This window comes from Solenopsis invicta, chromosome 4 (genome assembly GCF_016802725.1).
Source record: "Solenopsis invicta isolate M01_SB chromosome 4, UNIL_Sinv_3.0, whole genome shotgun sequence".
In the NCBI taxonomy this organism is placed as follows: domain Eukaryota; kingdom Metazoa; phylum Arthropoda; class Insecta; order Hymenoptera; family Formicidae; genus Solenopsis; species Solenopsis invicta.
This window is the reverse complement of record NC_052667.1, coordinates 19,353,293-19,378,766: the sequence shown is the minus strand read 5'-3', so window position 1 is coordinate 19,378,766 and position 25,474 is coordinate 19,353,293. Positions and strand designations below refer to the sequence as shown.

Genomic DNA, 25,474 nt, shown 5'->3' with positions numbered 1-25,474 from the left:
ATTGCGTAGAAGTATTATATGAATTATTTATCCGTTTCATGTGTACATTTTTATATATCTTTATCATTATTAGTATTAATTACATAATTGGGGTTTATTCAAATAGGCGCACAAAGACGTCGTGCTCGAAATGTTTAATGACTGCGGGGTGACAAAAGTCTCAAATGTCTATAAGCATTATATGCTGGAAACACGGTGCCTTCCGTCAAAGCTACATTTCATAATCAATGCAAATGCGTACATTTATGTGCGATTATTCTTTAAGACTTTAGGTATCAGTTTTTAATCTTGTTGAAAGTTTCTTACTCTCTTTCTATGAGCTTAGGTTTAGAGTTAAAAAATCACGATTTAAAATTTTGATTTTTTTATTGTAATAAGTGTTAAAAAGTCTCATTTCTATTACACACTTACCAATATTGTTTAACGTAAAACAACGCCTAGCACTATTTACACTGAGAGAAGAAAATGGTTACAATGATCATAACTTAATTATAATTTATATTAGTTTTCGGTACTATAAATTTATAATTATTTCAACCATACAAATTATACTTTAACAATGCATCATAACTGTGATATGCAACTATAATTATCTTACACTTAAATGGAATTTGCATATATTAAATTATACTATTGTGACAACAAACATGAGTAAGAAGACGCGATATCATAATAGTAAACAATATTCACATTAATAATAATATTCTATTTTTTACGTATAATTACGTCTACTACGTTTATACAGTTTCAATGTTGTAAGTTTAAAAGGTTTGTTTAATAATAGCAAGTTTCAATTAACAAGCTTTATTTATCATATGATTGAGACATATTTATAATAATTATTATAACTTGTTAACTAATGAAGTATTTCTAAGTCAGTTCTTTTATTAAAAACAAAAAGTTACTATTTTATATAGTTTTGACGATACTCGCTTTGAAAGAAAACAAGTAATTTTTTTCATAGGGATGTGTTACACTGTGCACGAACGTTAGAACGTTATAAAAAGAATATCTGACTCTTATTATACTTTAACATATAGCGTATAAAAATCGAAGGGGGATACTTTGTTGTGTTTCTTTGTCAGTTGTTCTTTTTCGATAAAGAAAATGCGTGATGAAAGGAAAGGATAAAAAGAAATCTGAAAAGAAATCGCAAGTTTCCATTGTCGAGCGTAATTGTGAACCATGCAGCAGCGGCAGAAACCATTTCAATTTAGCATCGTGTGTAAAGGAAACGTAAGCAAAAGCCATCATGAAACAATAGAATCGGTCACCGCCAGAAATGCTCCTGGAATCCTGCCTGATCGCTCGTGTCGTAGACCCGCGTACAAATAGTCACTGACAATGTCGAATTAATTCAAACTTATCACATTTGTCGGGAGTAGAAAAAGGAAGATGATTTTGTAGAGTCTGAGATTTATTTTAAAATTTTGCAGTTCTTTCCGTTGAAATTAAGTCAGGTTTAATTTCGGGAATTTAAATAAACGTTACAATATAATAATCGAAAGAATATGGTTGATATAAATGTGTAAACATTCAATGTTTTCTTTGTGTGTCCCCAGTATCTTGTAACAAGGACACTACTTTGGGGCAAATACAAATCATTTCTCACAGTTGAGCTCGAGACGTGACGAGCAATGTAGCTTAGCACAAGATACAGAGACGAGTTCTAAGCGAAAAACATTATTTTATATAACGTTCTTATTTCAAAATATGTGTTATTTTTGATGTAGTTATATTAGAATTTTTATAAAAATAAATTTTTAAGATAGAAGAGGGCATATAAAAGAGATAGGAAATAGCAGGAACAGGAAAAAGTAAGTAACGTAAAATATGTTATTGTGGAAATAAAATCCGACCGTGCAAAGAAGACTCATATAAACTAATCTCTGAAAAAAAAATCGTATTCTCAACTTAAGAATTTCTTGATTAAAATTTTCAATTATTAGGATTCCGAATATATTGTACATAAACTTTATGTTTATGATAAACATATCGTAGATTTGCAGATACGTGAATTTAATGAAATTTATAAAGTAATAAGTAAATTCAAATGCAATTGTGTATTTTTCTGTGCCTTCAGAAAATTTCAAGTATTACTCTAGTTTTAAACAAGTGATGAGTGCATTAATATAAACAAATATTTTTTGTTAAAGGTAACCGTTACTTAAAAGGAAAACAGTTGTGCAATCATAATCAAACTTGATAATATTTCTACGCGTAGGTTTTTTTTCCATAAGTATAAACAAAGATGAAAATTGTATACGTTTAAATCAAGAATACAGCTAAGTGTTTGAAAACGGATTTTAGTGCTCAATAGTAACAATCATTCTTTACAGTTTTTGGGACACGTTTTCCGTCTATCATGAAAATAGAATATAAAAATAAACCAATAAAAACAAATACTAATTTTTAAAACGTGCATGTTTTCTGAAACGATCAGTTTAGTTTTTTTACTTATTATTATTTGCTCATCTATTATTTGAATATTACAATGTTTAAGGCTTTGAACTACAGTTCACTAAGTTAAATTATAATGCGATATAATTAATGCAAGTACCAAATAAAACATAGTCTCCCATAGAATGTCATTGTTCAGAAGTTTATTAGGAACAATATGTTCTGGAGAGATTCGAATTGTGTGCTTACAAAACGATTGCCTACAGTTTCGTTAGCATACAAAGTTACTGTACATAACGCGCATTGCATACGACAGTAATGCACACAGTGCATTGCACACGCGATAATATTGCATACAGCGCATTAAACACACGACAATATTGTACACAAAACTTAATTTGTGTTAAATCCGAAACAGCAATGTCCATTGAAACATGGTCAAAGTGACAAAAATTGCGACAAAAATTTCGTTTAAGTTTGGTTGTATCTTCTGGATTCTGCTTTTCAAAGAGAAGGTGGAGAGGAATCCTCCATCGTCCGCGAATACTTGGCAACACGAAGCGAGATTTCACATGGGTTTTTAATTTTCTCACAGCAAAATGTGTTCATTACTTTCTTATCGACATTGAAAATGAGATCTGTATCCTTTAAATAATTACCTTTTATTTTTGGTATTATTATTTCAATGCAGACGTTAATGATATGTACAGGGCGATTATTAATGAATAATTATAATTTTTACCCCCACTTTTTACCATAGGAGCACGCATTTGTAATTTCTGATATGATAATATGTTAGAAATACGTATCCTTCGGTAAAGCATGCTCCTATGGTAAAAAGTGGGGACATTCATTAATAATCACCCTGCATGTGTACAAAGTTCGATTTTTTTTTTATTTCACAACATTATCGTGTGTGCATTATTGTCATGCGAGCAAAGCGCTGTGCGCAATATTGTCGGTTGCAATGCGTTTTTTATACAATCCTCTTACTTTGAGAATATAATTTTTTCAGTAAAAATCGAAACAAACATACATAACCTATCTGGAATCTAATTTCGCAAAAATAAAGTAGTTTAGACTTTTGGCTCGAGTACAGATCTATAAGATTGAATATTATTTATTTCTAATTGTAAGTCGTATTGTACCACACACTAAATAGTGACATAAATACTAAAAAAATTTATTTTCGGTATTGTCTCAGAACACGAATTACATGGATGTGGTGAACGTTTACATTCATGTTGTCTGATAAGGAATTTTAAGGAGAAATTTCATTATTCAATCTCGGACCACGTACGACTGCTTAATCAGTTGGCTTAACTACGAATAGAGTTCAAACCACAATATGGACGGATCCCGCAAGGACGAACCTCCAAACGACAGATCTTCCCAAGCTGGATCTTCCACGAACAATTTTCGCGAAGAACATTTAGAACGTCCGAGATTAAGAGATATTTCAGAACAAACTTCCAGAGTAAATTTACCAAGAATTGACCTCACGCAGTTCTTCGCAAGATACACTAGGAACGAACAGTCCGAATCTCTTTACAACAGACCTCTCAATCTTAGATCTCCCAATGAGGAAATCCAGGCGTATCAGAGATCGAGTCATTCTTCAGAAGAGTCTTCTGGATCTTGGGGATCTTCAGAAGTAATTTCTCAATCTCAAATCCCCGCAGAGGAGTCTTCTGAATCTCAGAACTCTTCAGAAAGAACCTCTTGGTCTCAGATCTTGGAACAAATCCCGAGATCTAACCTGCCGACGATAGATCTCCCTCAAAGAATTGAACCTTCCGATTCAAACTTCTCTCTCTCAGAGCTCCTCAGAAGGGATCCTTTAAGATCAGACCCAGTCTCAAATATCCTCGCAAGGAGTATCCTCGGAAGAAATCCCGAGGAAATCCAGGACGACATTAACGAGAATAATTGCCCTACATGCGGAATACAATTAAGTCTCGGGATGATGTTATTTCACAGACTGTTGCTAGATCACTAGAACTATGACGAACTAATGACAAACTTGAGGTATAATGAATCGGAATTCGAATCGTGTAAACTGTATTATTCGCCTGTATTATGTATGACACAGTTCACCCTGAGTCACCACATCAAATCGACGATGATTCTCTTTTTTTATATTTGCAGTTAATAGTTGCGTTCAATAGGAAAATTAGTTTAGTAAGCGCTTAGTGATTTTTTAATACAGTATTATGAATTTATATATTGCGAGAAACTAAAGGGAAGACTCCCCTGAACGTAGTCAGTTGATTCGCGAGAATTCTGATTGTAGAATGATCTAATTATTATGTGCTAAAATTTCTGATATCACGATTAGTGCGACGATATTTATTGCGATGATTTCGTTCGACTATTTACCTATATTTGCGTGTATTTGTGTGTACGCATATGTTATATAGGCTGTATTTCAATATACACATCCGATAGTAAAAATTTATAATATATTTAATGCAGGGTTTGAAAAAAATCCCAGCCCAATTTACAGAAATTATATTTAAACTCAGTACTGATAGTATATGTATATCGGAATGGGGTCATAAGTGAATTAGTTTTACTATAAAATTTCTTCACACGGTATATAACATTTATTCGTGATATTGTGCGCTATACAGCTGTCTTGTGAAATGCAAGTAGAAAAATGTCTATCGCATATTCACAATGGTAAATCCACGCAATGGTAAAACTGAATGACGATTCTAATAGATAGAAAATTTAATATCTATGGAAAAACATCGCAATGTTTACAATTAATTTACATAGAAATAATCTGCAAAAAACGTATAATCATTTATATTCAATTGACGAAGTACATCTTTATTGAATGCGATTATCTATTTGTAATTTATCTAAACTTATTCAATATTAATTTATATTTTCCTGATACTGAAGATGAGTCGGAACCAGGGTTGAAACGTTTATTATTATTATTATTATTATTGAATAAATTTGCATTTATAATTTTATGACTTTCAATCCTAAGTATCTTAAGAAAGGACTTTTAAACTTTGAAATTCAGAAGAAATTCTGACAACAGAACTCAGAGCGAGAGTAATTATTATAGATGTCTTACGTGCACAACATGATTAACAAATTAATACTTTTATATCACAAAGTATTGCAAGGTCATTGGAACTAATGACAAATTTGAATAATTATAATTTGGAATTCCAATCATAAATTGTGTTATTCGTAGTCTAATTGAATAACGTAGTTTATTCCTATGAAATCGACGATGATCTTTTTCCACCTACAATTATCAATGATGCATTCAGCAGAAAAAAACGTAGTACAATAATTTTGTAATGATTTTTTTAATACGATTGAATAAATATATTATATTTTAATACGATTGAATAATATATTAATCCAGCGAAGGATTAAAAGCAAGAATTTAATACCAATATCATATTAAACCAATATTATATTATGAATCATTAAATATTATTATGCTATTTTTTCTGTTATTCGCAGTCGATGATTCGCGTGAGCTTTGTTCGTAAAATGAGTGATATATTAATATTTCTGATATTACGACTCGTCCTTTATGTTTTCGCATTAGATTATGTCACGATAAGCCAGCTGATAATTCGCTTAACTCTCAAACGCAGCATATCCGGCACCAACCGTAAACATAGTGTAGAGAGTTCTGAAAGATCCTTGCAACTTTCAGAAGTCATAGCCTTGGTTTCAATCAATATTTTTGAACAAATTTCTTTTTTAATGAAAGTTTTAGACTCTTAGAAATGTGACCGTAGAAATGCCATTGCCGAGAAATGATTTATTGTAAAGTTATTAAAGAAAAACCATTAAGCGAAAATAAAGATTTGTAAAACGTTTATTTTTTTTTTTAAATCATATCTTTGCAATATAAAACTTTTAAGGATTTTGTAATACGACGTTTTAAAGGTAAAAAGTGATATTTGTAAGAAAAAATTATGTCATTGTCATCCCTTTTAAAAATAAAATTATATAAGGAAATATGACAAAAGAATTTTACTTTCTGTGCCGTTTGAATCCTAATTGAGCATTGAAGTTGGTCAACGTAGCGATTGATAGCGAAGAGATGTATTGTATGTACAACAAATCAAGGAATTATGAAATCAAATCGAATCAAATTTTTCCACATTTACATTATACGAGTATAGATACTAATTTTAATGTATTATAATAAAATGTTTTCAATAACGTTGCAGATTCTTTTTAATAGACGAGAAAATTAATCGCGAGAATTTTAGAAAACAATTATAAAAAAGTGATGTGTTAAGTAAAAATTTATAATAGATACTAGACAATAAGTGGATATTGATAAATTTGCATTAAATTACATGTACAAATTATGATGTTGCTGTCAAAATGATGATACTTTAATAATACTAACTTATTATTAGAAAAATATAATGCAGTAATTTATGAAATGTTCAAACAAATTTATAAAAATGATTGTCTATTGTGTACACAGTTTTTTTGAATATTTTATAATGTTTCTTAATACTACGGTGTTTATAAGAAAGGATAAAAAAGTTTTGGAAATCGACAAACAATCACGAGAATTGATATGCGCTGATACAAAATTGATCGCACAGGAGACATAAATAGAAAATAAGCGACTAATTCGAAATTGAATCATCATTGTTTCGAAATTCTCGAAATATTCCAATTTCGACCCTTTCAGATTCGAATTCAAATTATTCGCATACCTCTAAAAAATACACAAGGTAAAAATCGATATTTTTAAAACTAGGATACAGATTTGTTACATATTTCCGCAAATCTATACTCGCTTTTAAAATTTTTATACTATTCAGACGAATTGCACGTTATAGTGTTGTAGAAAAAAAATTAAGTTCTCTCTTAAATCAAGCAACTTTGATAAACTAATTCAACTCCTAAGTTGAATTAGTCCATCATCAAAGCATTGATCAATATTATTTCTTGTATTCTCTTTTTACAGCGTTAATTAAAACTATTACATTGTTATGAGCAAATTCATTCTTGGTAACGACGAGCATATTATTTACGAGTATCTCGTGCGGTATTTCGCTTTATCTTTGTTATTTATCGCGTAATGTTTATCCGTAAGTTCTCCATTCGCGAGATCGAAGCCTACAAAAGTGCTTTACTTTAAGATTTACTCATACGTCATCGCAATATCGTTACAGCCACACAGAGTGAGGGAGGAGGAAGAGAGAAAAAGGGAGAGTGTCTTGTAATAATAACGTATAACTTATGTACGGGCGAATTATTACGCGCCTCCGCGCCGCGGAAATATGTTAATACGCCAATTTCTTAATATACAACCAGTAATGATGCACTTTATGGAATAGCGCACACCGAACGTGTTCTCAAAACGGCCAATATCTCCCGCGTCTTCCTCCGACGGCGCGAGATTTTTCCGCCAGCGCGTTTAACCTTATGCACTTCAGGAAATAAGCCTGCTTGAAAAGCTCGGCATCGGAAAATTTTCGTGCGAAAAAATTGACGGCATGTCCGTAGAAATTAGTGGAGCTTTCTATTCGCTGATTAGGGCATTACACTGATAATTATTTATCAATTGGTGTAATAATGAAAAAATATTTGTGTTTTATTTTTATTATTTTTTATGTTTCTTTATATTATTTTGTATTTTACACATTCACATCGCCTTGATTTGCACTGTACAAAAAGTATGTAAAATTATACACACATGAATGTGTGTGAATAACAATTACATTTATAGTGAAAAAATATATATTATGAGTATATATATAAAGTGTGCGTTTAAAAAAAGAATTGGTACTTCTTTGTTTACAGCGATAACTAGCATGTAATCGATATTGTTTCTTTTTCTATCCGATATTCTTTCCTCTTATCTCATGAAAATTATTATTGAATAATGAGAACATACTTTCCTTGATAAAGCTATACACTTTTTATGTAAGCAAATTACGTCTGTTTAACGCTGTATAATTTAATTTTAATATTTAGCATTTTGCGAAATTAAATATTTTCAAAACAAGAATGTTCTCTTTTCTATGTGTAACAGCAGTAATGTTTGCGTCTGCGCGTCTTGATTCTCCATTAATTTTTCAGAAAAACTGGGAAGAATCGCTGATCGCTTGACTTGTTTGTTTTTCAGGCGGCAGCAGCTGGAGCAGCCCGTATATTGCGATTCCGAATCGCGGCGATCCACCACCGTGGAAGATGATAAGCAAGACGTATCGGGCGCCAATTCGGAGAAAGTTAAGGTAAGTTACAATTACATTGTCCACTGCGCTAATGAAACGTTTCCAAGATTTAAGGAGATTCTCCTGTCTTTTCATGTAATGCGAGAACTTTATCAAGTTTTGAGAAATAAGTTTACGGTTAATTTATAGGCATTCTTGATCTTCAAAAATTTTTTCATAGTATACAGTTTTCGTAAAATAATTTTCTAAGATAACATTAAGTCTTGTGAGAAGGAGAGTTTTAAGTTAATTTAATCGCGAACGAAATATAAGAATTATGAAAAACTATATTCATAAGAAAGAATGGAGTTTAATGGAGTTTTATTGTAAGTGAATTTTTAGGAGTTAACTCAAATATTTACTGTTATGTAACAGCGTTCTCCATTCAGCTTGCACTTAAACATTAAAATTCATTAATTTTATTTATATCAAAATAATGTTACTTTAATTATTCCATCATCTTGTAACCCATAGATATATATAAAAGAGATATATAAAGAGATATATATATAAAAAAGAGATATATATAAAAAATAGATATATATATATATATATATAATAAAAGTGTAAAAGTTTTTTAAATGCATGGAAAATTTCCATGCAATGTAGTATTAATACCAGAAAAATATTTGTAGTATTCCGAGATTAAAAGTTTTGGAATTAAAAAAAAATGTTTTACCATCTTATTTTAGCGTGAGAGTATAAAGTGTTCAAATTACACAATTTTTTTTTAAATACGATGAAAATGTTGCAACTTATAAATTGCTTCTTACTGCATTTAAAAGTTATTTTTGTGATTAATTTTTTTCAATTTTTTTTCATGTCAATATTTATCAGCATTAATCATTTATTTATTTATATAGAACAATATAATTCCTTTGACGTAAAAGATTGATGATGTAACTCTCTTCAATAGCGATACATCACCTGTCGGGCGCTTCCTTCTGACAGTGAGAACAAGATTTCGTCTCAGACTAACGGTATTTTATTTAAGTGACATATGCGTAAGTGACATATTCGAACTAGATTTTATATTTGCATATTGGACAGGTCAGTAACTTTTGTAACTGAAGATGGACAAGTAAGTCCGAAACATGTATATATGATTTCTACGTTTAGATAAACATTATTTAGATTAACATTATAATTTTTTTATTTTTACTTTGCTTGATTTAATTTTATTTTGTCACCTTAATATTTTGTTTTTATCATTTGTTATTAAAAAAATATTTTTAAATTATTATTTTTTATTGGTTGAGATTTAAACCGTGATTTACTGTCGTGAAAAACCGGAAAAACCTAGAATTTTCAGAGGATTCAGTTTTTATCCTTGAAAATATCATGGATTTTCATTGGGATTTTGATAGAATTTTATTGACATTCACTAAAATTTTTGGAATTTTACTTCTAAATTGCAATTGTATCTCTCTTTTTTTGATAAAATTGTTTCTTTGATCATTTTTTCCTTAGTAATCGATTAGCAAAACATGGACACGATTAACAACAAATAAAACGTATGTACGCGATTAATAATAAATATGGCATACACATTCGTGTATATTCTCGTGCGTTTGTGAGTTTTTATTAAAAAATTAGTGACAATGCATCGTTTGAAATTGGGGTAATCTATTTGAATTCTGTATTTTTAGTAAACTAAATCCGTATTGCAGAAAATTGTGCCATATTTTTACGTACTTTTTATTATTTTGTTTTAAAAAAACTTTTACAGACATAATATTCAAATCTTAAGTGGTTTTTTTTTTGGAATTATAGGTGGGTTTACGAATGGGTTTAAAGAATATTAAAAAGTACAGTAAAATAAATTTATTTAAAAGCTACATTAAAAAATTCTTTAATCCTTGTTACGTGCGGCGCATTACAGGGATTCTTTTTTTTTTATTTTGTTATTCGCTTTTTGTACTGTCCATATAACTACGACGATATTACATTTATAACTTATTATTCCTTTTTTTTTCTTTTATCATTATTATTAAATATTAAATTGAATTGATCATTAATTTTATCCCTTTTTTTTATATAAAGATGGAATGATGCTTGCGTGTGACTCTAATTATCAATCTCTCGCATGGTTTGCTGATAGCTTCTTTAATTAAACAAAAGATAATTATTTTATGAATTCATCAAATAATATTCGTTCTCTCGACGTGCTATGCACCCGCCAGTGATAGATCACGCGTTTTCGTGATAAAGCTCATGAATAAAATTATTGAGAAAGGAATGCGCTGGAAAACTAGAGTCATGGCTTTTCCGCGAATTTGGGGAATTGCCTCTCGCTCTCGCCCGCGGCAGCCAATCTGCTACTATATGAACCCGCTGATTTTGGTACTCGGCGTTCATTTTCCATCTGATCAGCCACGCACGATCGATCGATCCAGGGTTCATTCTTATTGGTAGCGAGACCACGACACAGTTGTAAGTGAATAATTGTAAGTAAAGTTCGCGTAATTTCTTTAATAAACCTAATAAATTTGGTTCTTTGTAATTTAAATTCAACTGAATTAAGTTAATTATAACCAGTGCGTGCCATTAGCTGTATAAAATTATCTAGATAATCATCTGGCTAAAGAAATAGCTTTATCTTATCTTTATTTAGATTATTATGAAGCACATTATGAACATCTTTATCTTAAATACAAAAAGTATTATCTTTTTCAAATTATCTAAGATGTGAGCAATAACGAAAATGAGAGAAAAGTGCTGTTCTTAGCTTCGACTTCCAAATTATCATTTATCTTAGAGAAGAGATTTTCAAAATGATAACAATAGTTGTTTTGAAATTCATTGCACCTACTGAAAAGAAGGGTATTATGAAAAGGTCTGTTCTGACTGTATTCGGAGAAAGTGAAACAAACAATATTTCTTCTAATTTTTGACGCGAGAAATCAGATGGTGTTAGTTAAAATTACGCGATGGGAACACATAGAAAATTGTATTTAAATCGGCTGCGTTTCGCAGTCATTCACAGGATAGGATTCTGCTAAACGTATTGATGATACGTAGTATTATGGGCGAATTTTTTATTTTATTGATTCATCAATTGCATTATACGCAAATGCTGCGGCTTTTACACAACAAAGTTGCATTTGCCAATAATGTGCGAATGATCAATCGACGAATTAAAAAACTCGCCCTATACATATTTTAACATAAAAAAATACAGAATATTTTATAAAGATGCTCTGTTATTCCATTTAATAGCGAAAGTATCAGATCCAATGGCAAGTTCGTGCGCTTGCACGAATACGAGTCGGCTTCCTCCACTCTTGAGATCCATATGTATGTTTACATATTCTTTTGTACATTAAAACACACGACTATTCCCGACTTTGAGTCTTAAGTGACAAGTTGTAACATATTGATTTAATAATTTTTATTCTTTGTTGTGTATGTAAATCCCGGAATTATTTTTATTTATCAACACATAAACGTAATATTTTATAGAATTAGAGTGTCGCGATCGTACATGCTTCAATCAAAAGACTGTATTCTTTATTTAAATTAAGTTGGTATTTACAAAAATCAATTTTTGCCGTTTTGTTTTTGCAACTTGAAATGTGTAAACATACGTGATTTTAACTTGAACCATCGGATTCTTCGCCTCAAAAATTATAAGAAATGATGTTCGTTTTACTTTCTTTGAACACAGGAAAAACAGGCGTTTTCGTAACATCCTTCTTTATAGTATATGTAACGTAAACTATAAACTTTTAGTCCTACTAGTGTATATCGGAACGCAGCACAGATTACGTAAATTAGTAGTAGTGCAATATAAAAATTACTCCAAAACTATGAATTTGAAAATTTTTACAAAGAATTTTATCAGTCGTTATATAATGTGAGTTATATATTTCTTCTATTTTTTTTCACTTTGATTTTTATTTGCATACAGATTCAAATCTAAAGAGAAATTTTTTGTGCGATTAAATTATTTGAAGTTTCGTTTTTAAGAAATAAAAATATGAGCATATTTTTATATTCGAAATTATTTTGCTCAATAGCAATATTATCTAAAAATTAACTACATAAAAATGTATAATTTTATTTTTTATCTAGATAAATAAAACTAATCACTTAACCAAGATACATTTACATGTAATTTATTTTATCTTTATTTAGATAATTTCAAGTTATCTAAATGCAACACTAATTATAACAGTTTATAGTATAGAAGCTCTTACCTTTTTCTTTTTTCACTCCTAATCAAAGCAAGCGGAGTGCAATCTAATTTGGACTGACAATGAGAGAACTGTCTGCCTGGGTCTCATAGAACCCGACCGAAAATTTTGTTTCAGTTTCGGTTATCTAGTTTCGGCTGAAAATTGAAGTTTCAATAAGATTTCGATTTCGGTGGAAATTGAAAAGGAATTTCGGCGACGTAGCCGAAACTAATCAAGTTATTTTGCAATAACTTACAATACTGAGTAAAATAAAAACTTGTGCAGAACAAAACATTTATTACTTAAAATTTATGAATTAGAAAATTGATATGAGCTTTCCTGGTTGTTGAAGAACATTAACAAATTATTTCAAATTATTTTACACATATATAATTAATTTATAGAAACTCTTGCAGTCAGTTTACAAACGTTTCCATTCTTGTTGTGAATCCACTTCAGTGCGAGAATAATAGTTCATATGCGAACTAAAAAAAGGACTCAAAGTACTATCTTACGCCCCAACATTATTAGAGAAGACTCATGTCAATAATTGATTTTATAATTAATGTATTTTTAGAGCGATAATTAATATATTTTACTTTCGTAAAATATATTTTAAGTGAAGTGTTTATTATCCACTGAATTTCCAAAGGCTTGTTAAAAATTATTTTTATCTTATGTTTTCAAATTTGGTTACTATTTTGTTTGTGACATTACAGTGTATATAAACATACCGAAATTAAAAAAAAGAGATTGTTTCGGTGGAACTCTCCGTGCCTTCTTTACTTCACTCCACTTCTAACTTAGGAGATCGGCGACATCCACTTTCCTTTTTTGATTCCGTAAATGAAACAGCGTGCTATGATACTTGTGACGTTTTGGTCTTTATTCTTCTTTCTTTCACACGCGTGCACCTTTATGGGAGCAGCGCTCTGATATGGCTGATTCCGTTACTCGCTTCGATCGTATTTAATTCTTTTTTCGATCATATTCAACTCTCTTTCCATCACCTTCCCTTTCCACTTAATAAAGAGTAGCGCGCTTTGATACCTGAGGCGTTTTTCTCTCCGTTTTTTCCCCTCCGAATCAATTCAGTTGACAATGAGCGGTGCGCGCTTTGATATCAGAAGCGTTCTGCACATTATTTTGTTCGAACCCTTTCCAAAATACAAATTCGACAGTCGTCATCAAATCTCTATACATTTCTCCTGTGGTCTTGGCCCGCGAAAGAAAAGTGCCACATATAGAAGATCCATTTATTTATCAATATTTCCAGCATGACTTAATTACGAATTTAAAGGCACAATTCCAGGCAACGTTACATTTCTATCGGGACCCTTGTTAAAGGATTAAAAATAAAATATAAAAAAGGAAGATGATAATTAAATATTTAAGAACCACTCGCGGAATTTGAATTATACATTCGTTGGGCTTAGAATACTATTATTTGTTTCGCTAATTACAATGGAGCCTTTCTTCGCCTAAATAGCTACAATATGGGTCGCGGAGAGCGTAAAGTCCATCAGAAGAGGCTCCGGAAAGCTTTACTCAGTCATACCGAGTTCGACGAGTCGATTTTCGAGCTGGCCATTAGGCAAATGGCCTCATCCCCCGCTTATTCCGGGTCGCCCTTAGCAGGGCCGTTTGTGATGCCTCACAACCGCCCTAACGGGCGGTGAGGACTCGAGAGCGAACGAAAAGTTCTCCTTCACCTCAATGGATACAGAAATTACGGGCCGACCTGACTGTATACGCATCGGTTCGTATATTCACGAAAAACCACGGTTACCCAAACAAATAACCCCATTCTCGCCGACTAATGGGCCCGCTAACTTCCCCCATATCTGCAAATATTATCTTCCTTTCAATTGACTTCCGCTTCGCCCCTAAACGGCAGAAGCTAAAAATCATTTATTCAACTCTATGTATAACATTAATATTTGCCTAGCAAAAATATTCAAAAGACGAACAAGTAGAATACTCAATCAATTTTTTCGATATCTTTTCCTCTGTTCCTTATCCTACCTTTGAATGTATTATGTCCCTTGGGAAGCGCCAACGAATTATGTATTGCAGACCCCGGAACAATCTCATCTGGAATCATCTCATTTTGAATGAAATTCCTGGAAAATGTAGGAATTCTTAAAAAAATTTTTTTATAAAATTTGGGTAAACGCTCTGTTAAATTTTGTTTATTATTTTGAAGATGGCCAGATCATCTTTGTGGAAAGATATATATATTATATATGAATAAAAAATCCTGTGACTCTCCTTCTGTGACTTTTTTAAACTGGAGAATCTTCTTAACTGGTACAGTTACATATGTATGTAATGATCATGATCAGGGTTTGGGTGTAATGCGTTAGAGCCAGAAAAGAAAAATTGCCGTATTAGTCGAAGTTATTGTCATAAGTCAACGAAGATCGACATACATACGTATTTATGCATTGAGCTTTGTACCTTGATTACGACTATTACAGCGATCCCTCAGATAACAAAGAGTATCTAAACACAATTGCTGAAATATTACATAGAGGAGAAGAGGGTAATATGGCACCTATTTTCATTTTATTGAATGATTTTGTTCATGATTAATATTTTCTATTGAAACTTGAACGATTACATTCGCCAAAGTATTGCTTGACAGATTCTAAACCCAAAGCAAAGAACTATTTATTATTTAGGATGTGATTTATAAAAATCTAATGTACTGCATGATCGGTGAAAGAAAAAAAGTGGTGGTAATATGGCTATCCATAAAAATAATTTAAAAAAATTAGTTTAGTTTAAAACAAATACAATATCTTGTTATAAAATTATATATTTTTTATTTTCCATTGTTTAGAATTTTCCTGCGTTCAGAAGTTTTAGAAATACCATTAGAAATTTTATTAGAAATATCATTTTATCCTTGTTTAACATTAAACAGTAAGTAGAAAATGATGTCTCTAATGTTTCTAAACACCGCTCTTTAGAATGACAATTGATTTATCGAAGAAATATTTTGATATAAAAATTTCGCTTAAAAAATCATATTAACAAAATTCCATGTTATTGTTTTAACTTTGTATAACTCGAAATGTATACGGCCGAATAAAGAGTTAAATAAAAAAAAAACACTCGAGTATGTGTACATTCGTGTGATAATACACTCAAGTTTAAGAATAATGAGGAAGTATGTGTAATTATACAGAGTGATTATTAATGGTTGTATCCATTTTTTACCATAGGAGCATGATTTACCGACGGATATTTATTTCTAATATATTATTATATTAGAAATTACAAATGCGTGCTCCTATGGTAAAAAGTGGGTACAACCATTAATAATCACCCATAGGTTAAAAAAGTACCTTGAAAAAGTTTGGAAGTGCTCAAAAGTAAAAATGCCTTATAACAATTGTCCATTATTATGTATTAGCATATTAATATCACTAAAATACGACGGACTACTAAACGAATAACTCCATAAGCAATTGTTAGAATACGTCACCAAATAACGGAGATAATAGGGGTAGCCATATTGTCGACGGTAGCCATAATACCCTATTCTCCTCTATAACAGGCGCGTTTCACTTAACCTTTGCAATAATCGCGAGCTTTATTTGTCCTCGTTTAATATTCGACGAACAACAAGGATGAAAACGCTTCCATGAACGTTGCGAGCGTTAAATGGAACGCGCTCAATCTTTATAACTTATATTTGTCTTGAACGATTTTGAATATACCATCATTGAAGCTACATGCAGGTATATATAACGCGTTATTTTATAAAATTAGTAACGAGTAATGGTAATGACTTGCTTTTTACACAAAGTGAAACGGTAACGATAACGCAAATTTTTATAAAAATCATAACGTTTTCAACTCTGATCATGGTTCATTTGCACTTGCAACAATTAATTACGTGACACGAATGAAAAAAAAGGTGAAGGAAAATGTATTTTGAAATATGTATTACAGAGCACGACGCAGGATCTATTTGAGTTACTCGAGCGGGCACAGAGTTCACGTCTCGACGATCAACGCTGCGTCCTGCCGTCGTACTTCTCTCAGGTATGTAACAGAATTTGTATATGCATCGGAGCTCGCAGATATACTTGTGAACCAAGAATTGCGAATAAAAAGTAAATTATACAGATAATCAAAATTTAAAAAAAAAACGTGGACTTTTTTTAATTGATAAATATTGATGAAAAAACAATTGTGTCTTCCTAGAATGAACCTCTTAGGCCCGTTTATACCAATGTAAATGAACTTTTATCTCTTAGTTTAACTTACTCTCCTTTCTTCTAGTTCTAAGAACCAGAAGAGGATGTTAAACGAAGGTTGAAATTGATCATTACACTAACATAAACAGGCCTTGCAATAAGACTCTTTCTTACTCTCAAAACAACTGATTATAAATATCTCCATATATCATACATAATGCGTATTTAAAAAATATTTACGATAGTTTTTTCTTCATTTTCATTTAAGACGACGTTCTGCGACATAACAATTACGTAAGTCAATCATGGTATACCGGTGCCCGTATATATCGTATATTCTAAAAGAATGGAACCACTCGCCCCTTGTTATCTAATTTCACACATTTAACTGTAATTTAACGAATGATTCGAAAGTGTTACGAAAGCTAGCCCAATTTACGATATTTCACTTCTGTCTCACGTTTTCACGGTCGATTTAGTTTTCATCAAGTGTTTCAAATTGGCATTGACAACTGTTGCAACGTCATGACGAAATGTTTCAAACATATCTAATCTATTACGTAATTACTACAGGTAATAAGTACATCGTTATGTATCACTTCATGAAAATGTCATAAGAATATAGATATTAATTTTGCAGCTTTTCAATCTCGAGGAAACAGAGATGAAAGAATAAATTAACAACTCTTTTTAATGTGTTAAGTGCATACGTCGGTTGAATGCGAAAAAATTACATCTCAAGTGGTACATCTCTTTGTATTATTCCCATTTAAGAATATTCATCTTGTTCCAACCTAAATGATAGTATCTTTTGTTTCAAGCCAAGCGTCAAAAATAATATAAAAAACTTATCTCTGTTAGAGTTTAAAATATACGAATGTATAATATGATAATGGATATTATACAGATGTCTTAGAGATGTCCAGAGCTTTTCCGAACAAGCATTAGTAGTAGAGAAAGTTGCTGAATGTGTACCTTTTAAATTGTCTTTTTTTGTCTTTTTATTTTTACAGTTGACATATCTTGTTTGAAAAGTAAAATAAACAATTTCTTAAAAAAATTGTTTTTATTTAAAAAAGAAATCACGTTTTTTCTTTTAAAATTGTCTATTCAATTACTCTCAACCAGAGTTGGATAAACTAATATTAAAAAAAAATAAAGTTAATGACTCATGAAATTGACTCACTCAGTTACGTTAAAAAAAGTTGTACGAACAAAAAACTAATATGATAGTTGCGTTAAGATAAAATTAGATTAGAATCTAATTGTGTAAAGCGTTATTAAATTAGAATGTTATTTTTTGAAATTAAATTAATTAAAATATCAAAACAATTAGAATGTGGATTATTAAACATATAAAATATTTTATTTATAAATTGAGTTTATTTGAAAAAATAACAAAGAAGAAAGGTTGTTTTCTTATAAGAGAAAATGTATTTTGTTATAATTTTTTTTCTTTTGCATAAATAAAGTTTTAACTCGAGAAAAAAGTAAATAAGCTAAAGTTTATATGTTTTAAAAATAACTAGCGAAATTAAAAATTAACTCATTTAAATGAAATTAAAAGTTATTAATTTTTTAACTAGTAAGACTCAACCCTGTTCTCAACTTTCCGTTTCTTGTGTAAATCTTGCGTGACACTGCACGCCCGCGAAGACAAGCTACGAGAACGAACTATAGATGAATGGACGGCGATACGAGAAAGAGGAGATAGGAGGAGAGGCTGAGAATGAATGAACAACACGATCCGTCACGGCTGCCCGGACGCGGACGAAAAAAAACTCGAGACGAATCGCTCGCGCGATCGCGCATCACTTGATTTCCTGCAATCGGGCAGAGCCGCGTCGCGCAGGGGGCCCCCTATCTCGCGCCGGTACCCCGCGTTTTCCCCTCGCTGGAAGGGGCATCGTGTCAGTCACATATTAAATCGGCCCGACACAGGGGGAATGCATGTCCCCCTTTTACTCAGCCCGAAATGGAAAGAGAAAAAGACGCACCCGTCTCCGTGTCGGGTTGCCGGTTTCGCGGTAATTGATTGAACGTCTGACGATGGGATTGAATGACACCGCAGGCAAATTATACGGGATGATCCAGAAAAAAAGTGCATTCTTTCTTCAACCGTGCTGAAAGAATAGAATATAATTTTTAAAAAATATTAATTTCTTAACATTAAAATGTTTATAGTAACGAGATTCCCAAATTGCAATTATTAAAAACATTAAAAATTATTGCGTATTGTAATATAATAATCCTTTAAGAATAGAAGCATTCTAAGAAAATAATTTATGAAAAACCTTGTTTTCTCAAGGGTTCTGGGGAATTTAATTCTGCAGCCTTAAAATTCTAAAATTTAAAATTTATTGTACGAACAGAATTTCAAAAAAGTGATCTGATTATTATAAAACTTAGGGGGGGGGGGGGGGAGTTCTTAGGATCACTCAATTTGAATGTAATCTGAAAATGCTTGTGTTATAGGATTCGTGATTAATGTTTGATCGTTGTTGCACTTATAAGCGTCTGTTTTACGTGACTAGCGTAAGCTTTAAAACAAAACTGAAAATTTGGTATTATTTATTTAATAATATTACAATATAAATTTCTTAAAACCGGGTTTTATGATAATCAATTTATCATTTTGAATTTTTTATTTTTATCTGAGATTTGAATAAAATATTGCCAAATTACCCCATAGAGCTGAGTTTTGTACAAATCGAGCGAGCAATTTACAAAATAGAGGAAGAGTAATCTCAGAAAGATAGCATAATAGTCAATAGCTAGTGAACTATTTAACGTTGAAAATTAATTTCTATTTTAAAAAAAGGTTTTCAATCTCTCGAGAAAGTACAAGAATAAATAATAAAATTATCATTTATATTATAATGAAATTATGTTGCTTTCAGTTGATCTCAAATTTAATTTAAAGCGCCAGGTATCATTAATCATACTCAGTTTAATCAGTCACGATACTAACAAGTAAGTTGGATTTTTTCTTTTGATTGAAGAAACCAAGAAACATTTACACCCGTGAGAAAAGTCATTGCGAATAACAAGCAAAGAGAAAAAAAAAACAAGCGCATCTGCAGGAAATTGCGCATATGGGAATCGCTTTTGAGGAATATTTGTGCGTCTCTCGCTTTCTTTCTCGCCGGTAAATCGCGATCCGGATTTCGACATACGAGTTGTAATCATCTGCGCACCACATGCTATCTCACAATGTCGTGAGAAGCGCTCAACTCCTTTTTATCCTTGCTCCCTCTTCTCTTTCTACATTCGCATACTCTAGCTAGTTCTCTACTTGATCGGTACATGTTAACTGTCGATAATGCAGATCTCGGTGGGATGATCGAAGAAACGATATTATCAACGGTGTGTATCGATGTCACTGCAGTATCGACTTAAAAGAAGTTTTATTATAGCGTTCTTCCTTATCAACGATTAAAAAAATATCAAGTGACACTAACAATAGAGGAAAGTAAGTAATTGTACGCTTCGTGGTTTGACATCTTCCCGATGAATAGAGATTATATTACGACGATATTTGTAGGCTGAAGATATTTTTTAAACCTTCACTTAACCTAAAAATAATATATAACCATACGTTGTATTATTTAAAAACGTAGTTAATTGAAAAAATAAGAAAAAGTAAAATCATGATTTTTGTTGCAATTTCGGCGTTCAGAAAATAAAGCAATAAGTCTATATTTTTAATTTATTTATTTAATCTTGTTATATCAAATTTAATCTTGTTATAACAAAAGTACGTTTTTTTCGTGCTTTTCTTTAACTAATGTTTATTAAATTTAATTAAATAGTCATTGAGTAATTGTTTTTTTATCAAATCAAGTCCGCAGTGGACAATTTTACGCATTTATCTTGAAAGGCGTGAGACCACGTGAGACCAACTATAGTGCCACTAGTACAGTGTAATGCAGTGTAGTGTAGCTAAAAAAATGGACTATAACCTCATTTTCCCTCTGCGTACATTTATCCAACTGCGCGTACAATTACCCAAAGCGCGAGAAATTTTTTCGTTTATCCACTTGCCTGAATATAGCATTACCAAATGAAAAATTGTTCAATATGACAATACATAGTGATAAAAAAATTGATGGAACATCGACTATCTCTGTTCTATTATTTATTATATTTATTATATTTATTTGGTTTTATTTTTGACTTATAATGACGTTCCCATTTGAAGATCTGTGTTATTTATTATCTTACATATTTGACGTCAATTTAAAGGCCTTGATTTTGGCAGTCGCTGGTGAGTTTTTTGATAATCTTATTTTATAACTTCCGGTGATATTCATTACCACTGCTCACCACAGATTACGACATGATTGTTCGTTATGTTCATCTTGGTTGTCAACATTGATGGATCACTATTTTCAATTTTTGAACATGTGGAAGCGACGTTACGGCTTGTCAATTTCTTACTTTTAAGTCGGAGACAACATGCTGAATAGTAGAAGTTTTTTTCTGTCAGTCAACGCGATCACTACTCTACACAACTTTTAATACAATGTTAATTTTGAATCGTTGAAAATGACTTCAAGGGAAGTCGAAACGCGATATTTGTATACATATTTATGTACTAAAAGCGAAATACATGTATTATTATTATTGACGCACCAACTACCGCGTTTGACTTGTATTTCTTACGTTTTATTCTTTAATTTTGATAAAAAAATGTTTAACGTTTCTATTTCTGTACTCGTATCGATTCAACTTTAAAAATCACTTCACTGCGATAAATTCCCTTAGGTGCGTACAATTTACCTACTTTCCCCTAAGTACATTGAAAAAAGATCGACGGGCTGCTAATGTATAAATTATGTTACTGTGCAAATTTATCAGCGCTATCAAATTTATCCGGAATTCTCATGTCAAACGAACTTTCGGTTAAATTATTGTATTTCAGAAACTGAAATTGTGATAAAAAAGATAATTTTTTAAAATTAATATTGATATATACTTTCGATTGCAATCATCATCGAATAAAATTTCAATACCGAGATTTTATGATCAAGTACATAGAGTAAAATGAATTAATGAGATCCTTTTTTGGTGTAGGAATTCCAGCAATTTAACTAATCATGTGTTTCCATTGGCCTAGTGAGTTTGTCTGATTGGCTAAGATTGCTATGACTTTTGTTACACCAAAAAAGGACCTCATTAATGCACCGCACCGTACATACATGTAAATATCACTTCAACAACGATTTCAGATTTTTTAGTTACATGTATGTACGCATATATGCAAAATAATTTATCTTTCAAAATTTTTTCACGTGTAATTTGATTGAAAGGATATTTGAAAGATGAAGGTTATAATAAGGCTGTCCGTATTGCTTGCATGTTTTGCTTACTTCGCTTTCTTTTTCTCTCTTCAAGAGATAATAATAATATAAGATGAACTGGCCGGCATCGCATTTTTATATAGATGAGACGAGTATTATGGCATCTATTTTTATTTTATTGAATAGCTTGTTAATATCAATATTTTACATTAAAATTTGAACAATTATATTCGTCAAAATGTTGTTTAACAAATTCTAGACTCAAAGTAATGAAATATTTATTACTTAGGACGTAATTTATAAAAATGTAACGTACGGTATATTTGGTGGAAAAGGAAAAGTGTACCATTAGTGTAGTTTGCGGTACCTACTCTAAAATTTATAAGGCACAATTGACATACTAAAACGCAATAGATCCTAGATAGACCTAGAAATCTATATTCTAGGAATTTCTTTGTCAGGATTGATTTTAAAAATTTGCGTTTGGTGCAAAATAACTTTTATCTAAATAAAAGAGTGTGAATTTTTGCCTGAAAATTGATGAAAACTGCGTATTTTTATGTTGAATAAATAGAAAAAATCCAAATTTGATATAGTCATTTGTTTTCGAGATATTTTAGGTAGCGATTTATTGTATAAACACTAAGAAAAACGCGTTTCAAATGGAAAAGTGCTCGCCCGGCAATTGTAACACTCGTCTCTTTAAGGGGATCCTAAAATCGTTCTTTTTTACCGACTGAACGTTAATTTTCGTGCACGTCGTTTCTTCTAATTGCATTTACAAATTAAAAAATTGTAGAGAAGAATTTTTAAATCTGTAAATGCAATTAGAAGAAACGGTGTGCGCAAAAATTAACTTTTAGTCGGTAAAAAAGGACGACTTTAGCATCTCCTTAAAACGCTCTAACTTTTTAATTTTTATATATTCTGATTTACAACTTTAGAAAAATATTCTTAAGCTATCATATTATTAAAAAAAGGCGAAAATTGAAAAATTGATTTCTTTTTATCCACTTATGTGTATGTAACCCTTTAAAAGAAATCAAATAAAATACTTAATTATTTATGAATAATTATGATTAGAGCATTATTTTTGCAAAATTATGACGTTATTCTGTTTACTCAAGATAAATTTTTTGTAAGAAAAATTCGTTTGTTTCTGATGTAAAGCTAACAATGGAAATAAATTGTCTGTCATCTTCCACTGTGCTATTTTGAATAGCATATTTGTCAATCATTACGAGAATCAAGCACTCCTTAAGTAGTAAATAATTATATGGTTCATCGTACGCGAACCGAAACTCTCCGAAACGCGTCGCTGATTCGTGCGACGCGATAAAAATGCTAGCGCAGAGGCGAAGCAAGGGAGACGCGTCACTTCCGGTCGGCCAGGTAAGCACGCCGGAAGTTGTCGCTTCGAACCATCGTGCTCTGACCAAACGACCGGGAAGATTTTCAGATTTGTGCCCTCTGCGCAGTGGCCGTGAAGATCATAGATTTCGTGTCGCAGGTCTCTGTTGCCACAAAAAAATTATCATTGTACTCTTTGTGGACTATAAACTGAGGAAGGAAGTGAATGAATATACAAGAGAAAAAAGGTTAATTGATAATTATATTTTTGAAAGCAAGGATAAATAATTTAGTGTTTAAATTATGCATAAATACATTGTATAAAATGTGTAGCAACATGATTTCATGATTGAACTAATGTGACAAAGAGACTCTTTCTCTATATTTTTATACTGGAACAATTCTATATGATTCTATAGTTTTTTTGTAATAAATGAAATACGAACATATTGCATTGTAGCCAGCTTACCCCGCTAGAATAAATTGGCATATATTACGGTGTTGCCTGTATGACTAACTTCATGTGAAATTAATAAAAACGCAATAGAAATAAAGAACAGATTGCGAATATATATTTCTTGGTAAACATAGATTGTACATTTTAAAGTTATTTTGTGATGATCAAATTTTAAAATGTTACAGAAAAACGAATGTTAACTATTTTAAAGATATAATTTGTTTCAATATAGAAATCATCAACAAAGCGTTTTGTTAGAGTTAAGATGAAATTAAACGTCCACAGATTTTTCATTTGCGCGTGAGCTATAAGCTCGCCTTAATTATGAGTCAAAATTCCTTATTTTTACATACATTTAATTTTAATCTTTTTATTATAATAAATTATTATTATTATTCAAAATAACATGTCATACAGTATTAAAATCAAAAGTTTTCTTTTAACTAATGATATATAATATGATGTAGATTTATTCTCTTAATTAAGCTGAAGAATGTTAATATAAAAGTTTGAAATGTTCGGAAATTTATTTATCTTCTCTTGAATCTGATTTTTCATTTTTTGTAATACTTGTTGGATTTAAATAAAACTTTAGGAATAGTACTTATGTTATAAAAGATATTTTGCGATAACTTTTCTATTGTTTTTTTGCGGTATTTACATAAACGGAATATAATGCCAATTATGTTTGCACTAATGTAAATTAACAATTTTTAAGAATTAAAAAATGATAAAAACAAGTTTTAAATCAAGATTCAAGTTAACCTATATCGATGCACAGACCTTAGACTGAAAATGGCGACGTTTATACATTCTCAGAATAATGTGTTACATTCAAATTCACTTTGTACCTAGCGATTTTTTTCAACTTTGAAGGGCAAATGCTCGTTTTTCGATTGTTCCGCCCTTGCGCCAACGATTTTTCAGTGGATTCGATATAAGACTTCCAAAGAAGCGTTCGCAGCCACTATGCAGTAGTCATAGCGTTGACGTTAGGAAAAATGTATAGAAGAATTCTGGTATTTACATCGCAAAAGTTAGAAAAAGTGGAGTGAGGGTAATTTGCACGCAACTACTCAGTTATGTACCTTTACATCAGATTACAACTGTTGCATTGAGAAAAATTTCAATCGGATAACGATTGGATTATCCCGTTAAAAAGTAACAAATGGATGTTTCCGATTATTTAGATCGGAAATAAACGGATATTCTGTCGGATAATCAATTCCCATACAGCACAAAGTCTAAAATTGGGACGTAAGACGACTTTAAGACATCTAAAAAGATGTCTTTAAAACATCTTTTCAAAAGTAGCTTTAAAGATATCTCTTAAACATCTTAAAGACGTCTT

The 25,474-nt window shown here is 31.1% G+C and overlaps 1 protein-coding gene across 5 annotated transcripts in view; it reads left to right on the top strand.

Moving 5' to 3' along the window:
• LOC105202616 (rap1 GTPase-activating protein 1) overlaps positions 1–25,474 on the top strand; it is a 288,123-nt gene that overhangs the window by 178,142 nt on the left and 84,507 nt on the right. For all 5 annotated transcript variants that reach the window (XM_026138112.2, XM_026138113.2, XM_026138115.2 and 2 more), the window contains 2 exons: positions 8,537–8,645; positions 16,766–16,858. In XM_026138112.2, coding sequence (XP_025993897.1) covers positions 8,537–8,645; positions 16,766–16,858 — 202 coding nt within the window. The remainder of the gene's footprint in view (positions 1–8,536; positions 8,646–16,765; positions 16,859–25,474) is intronic.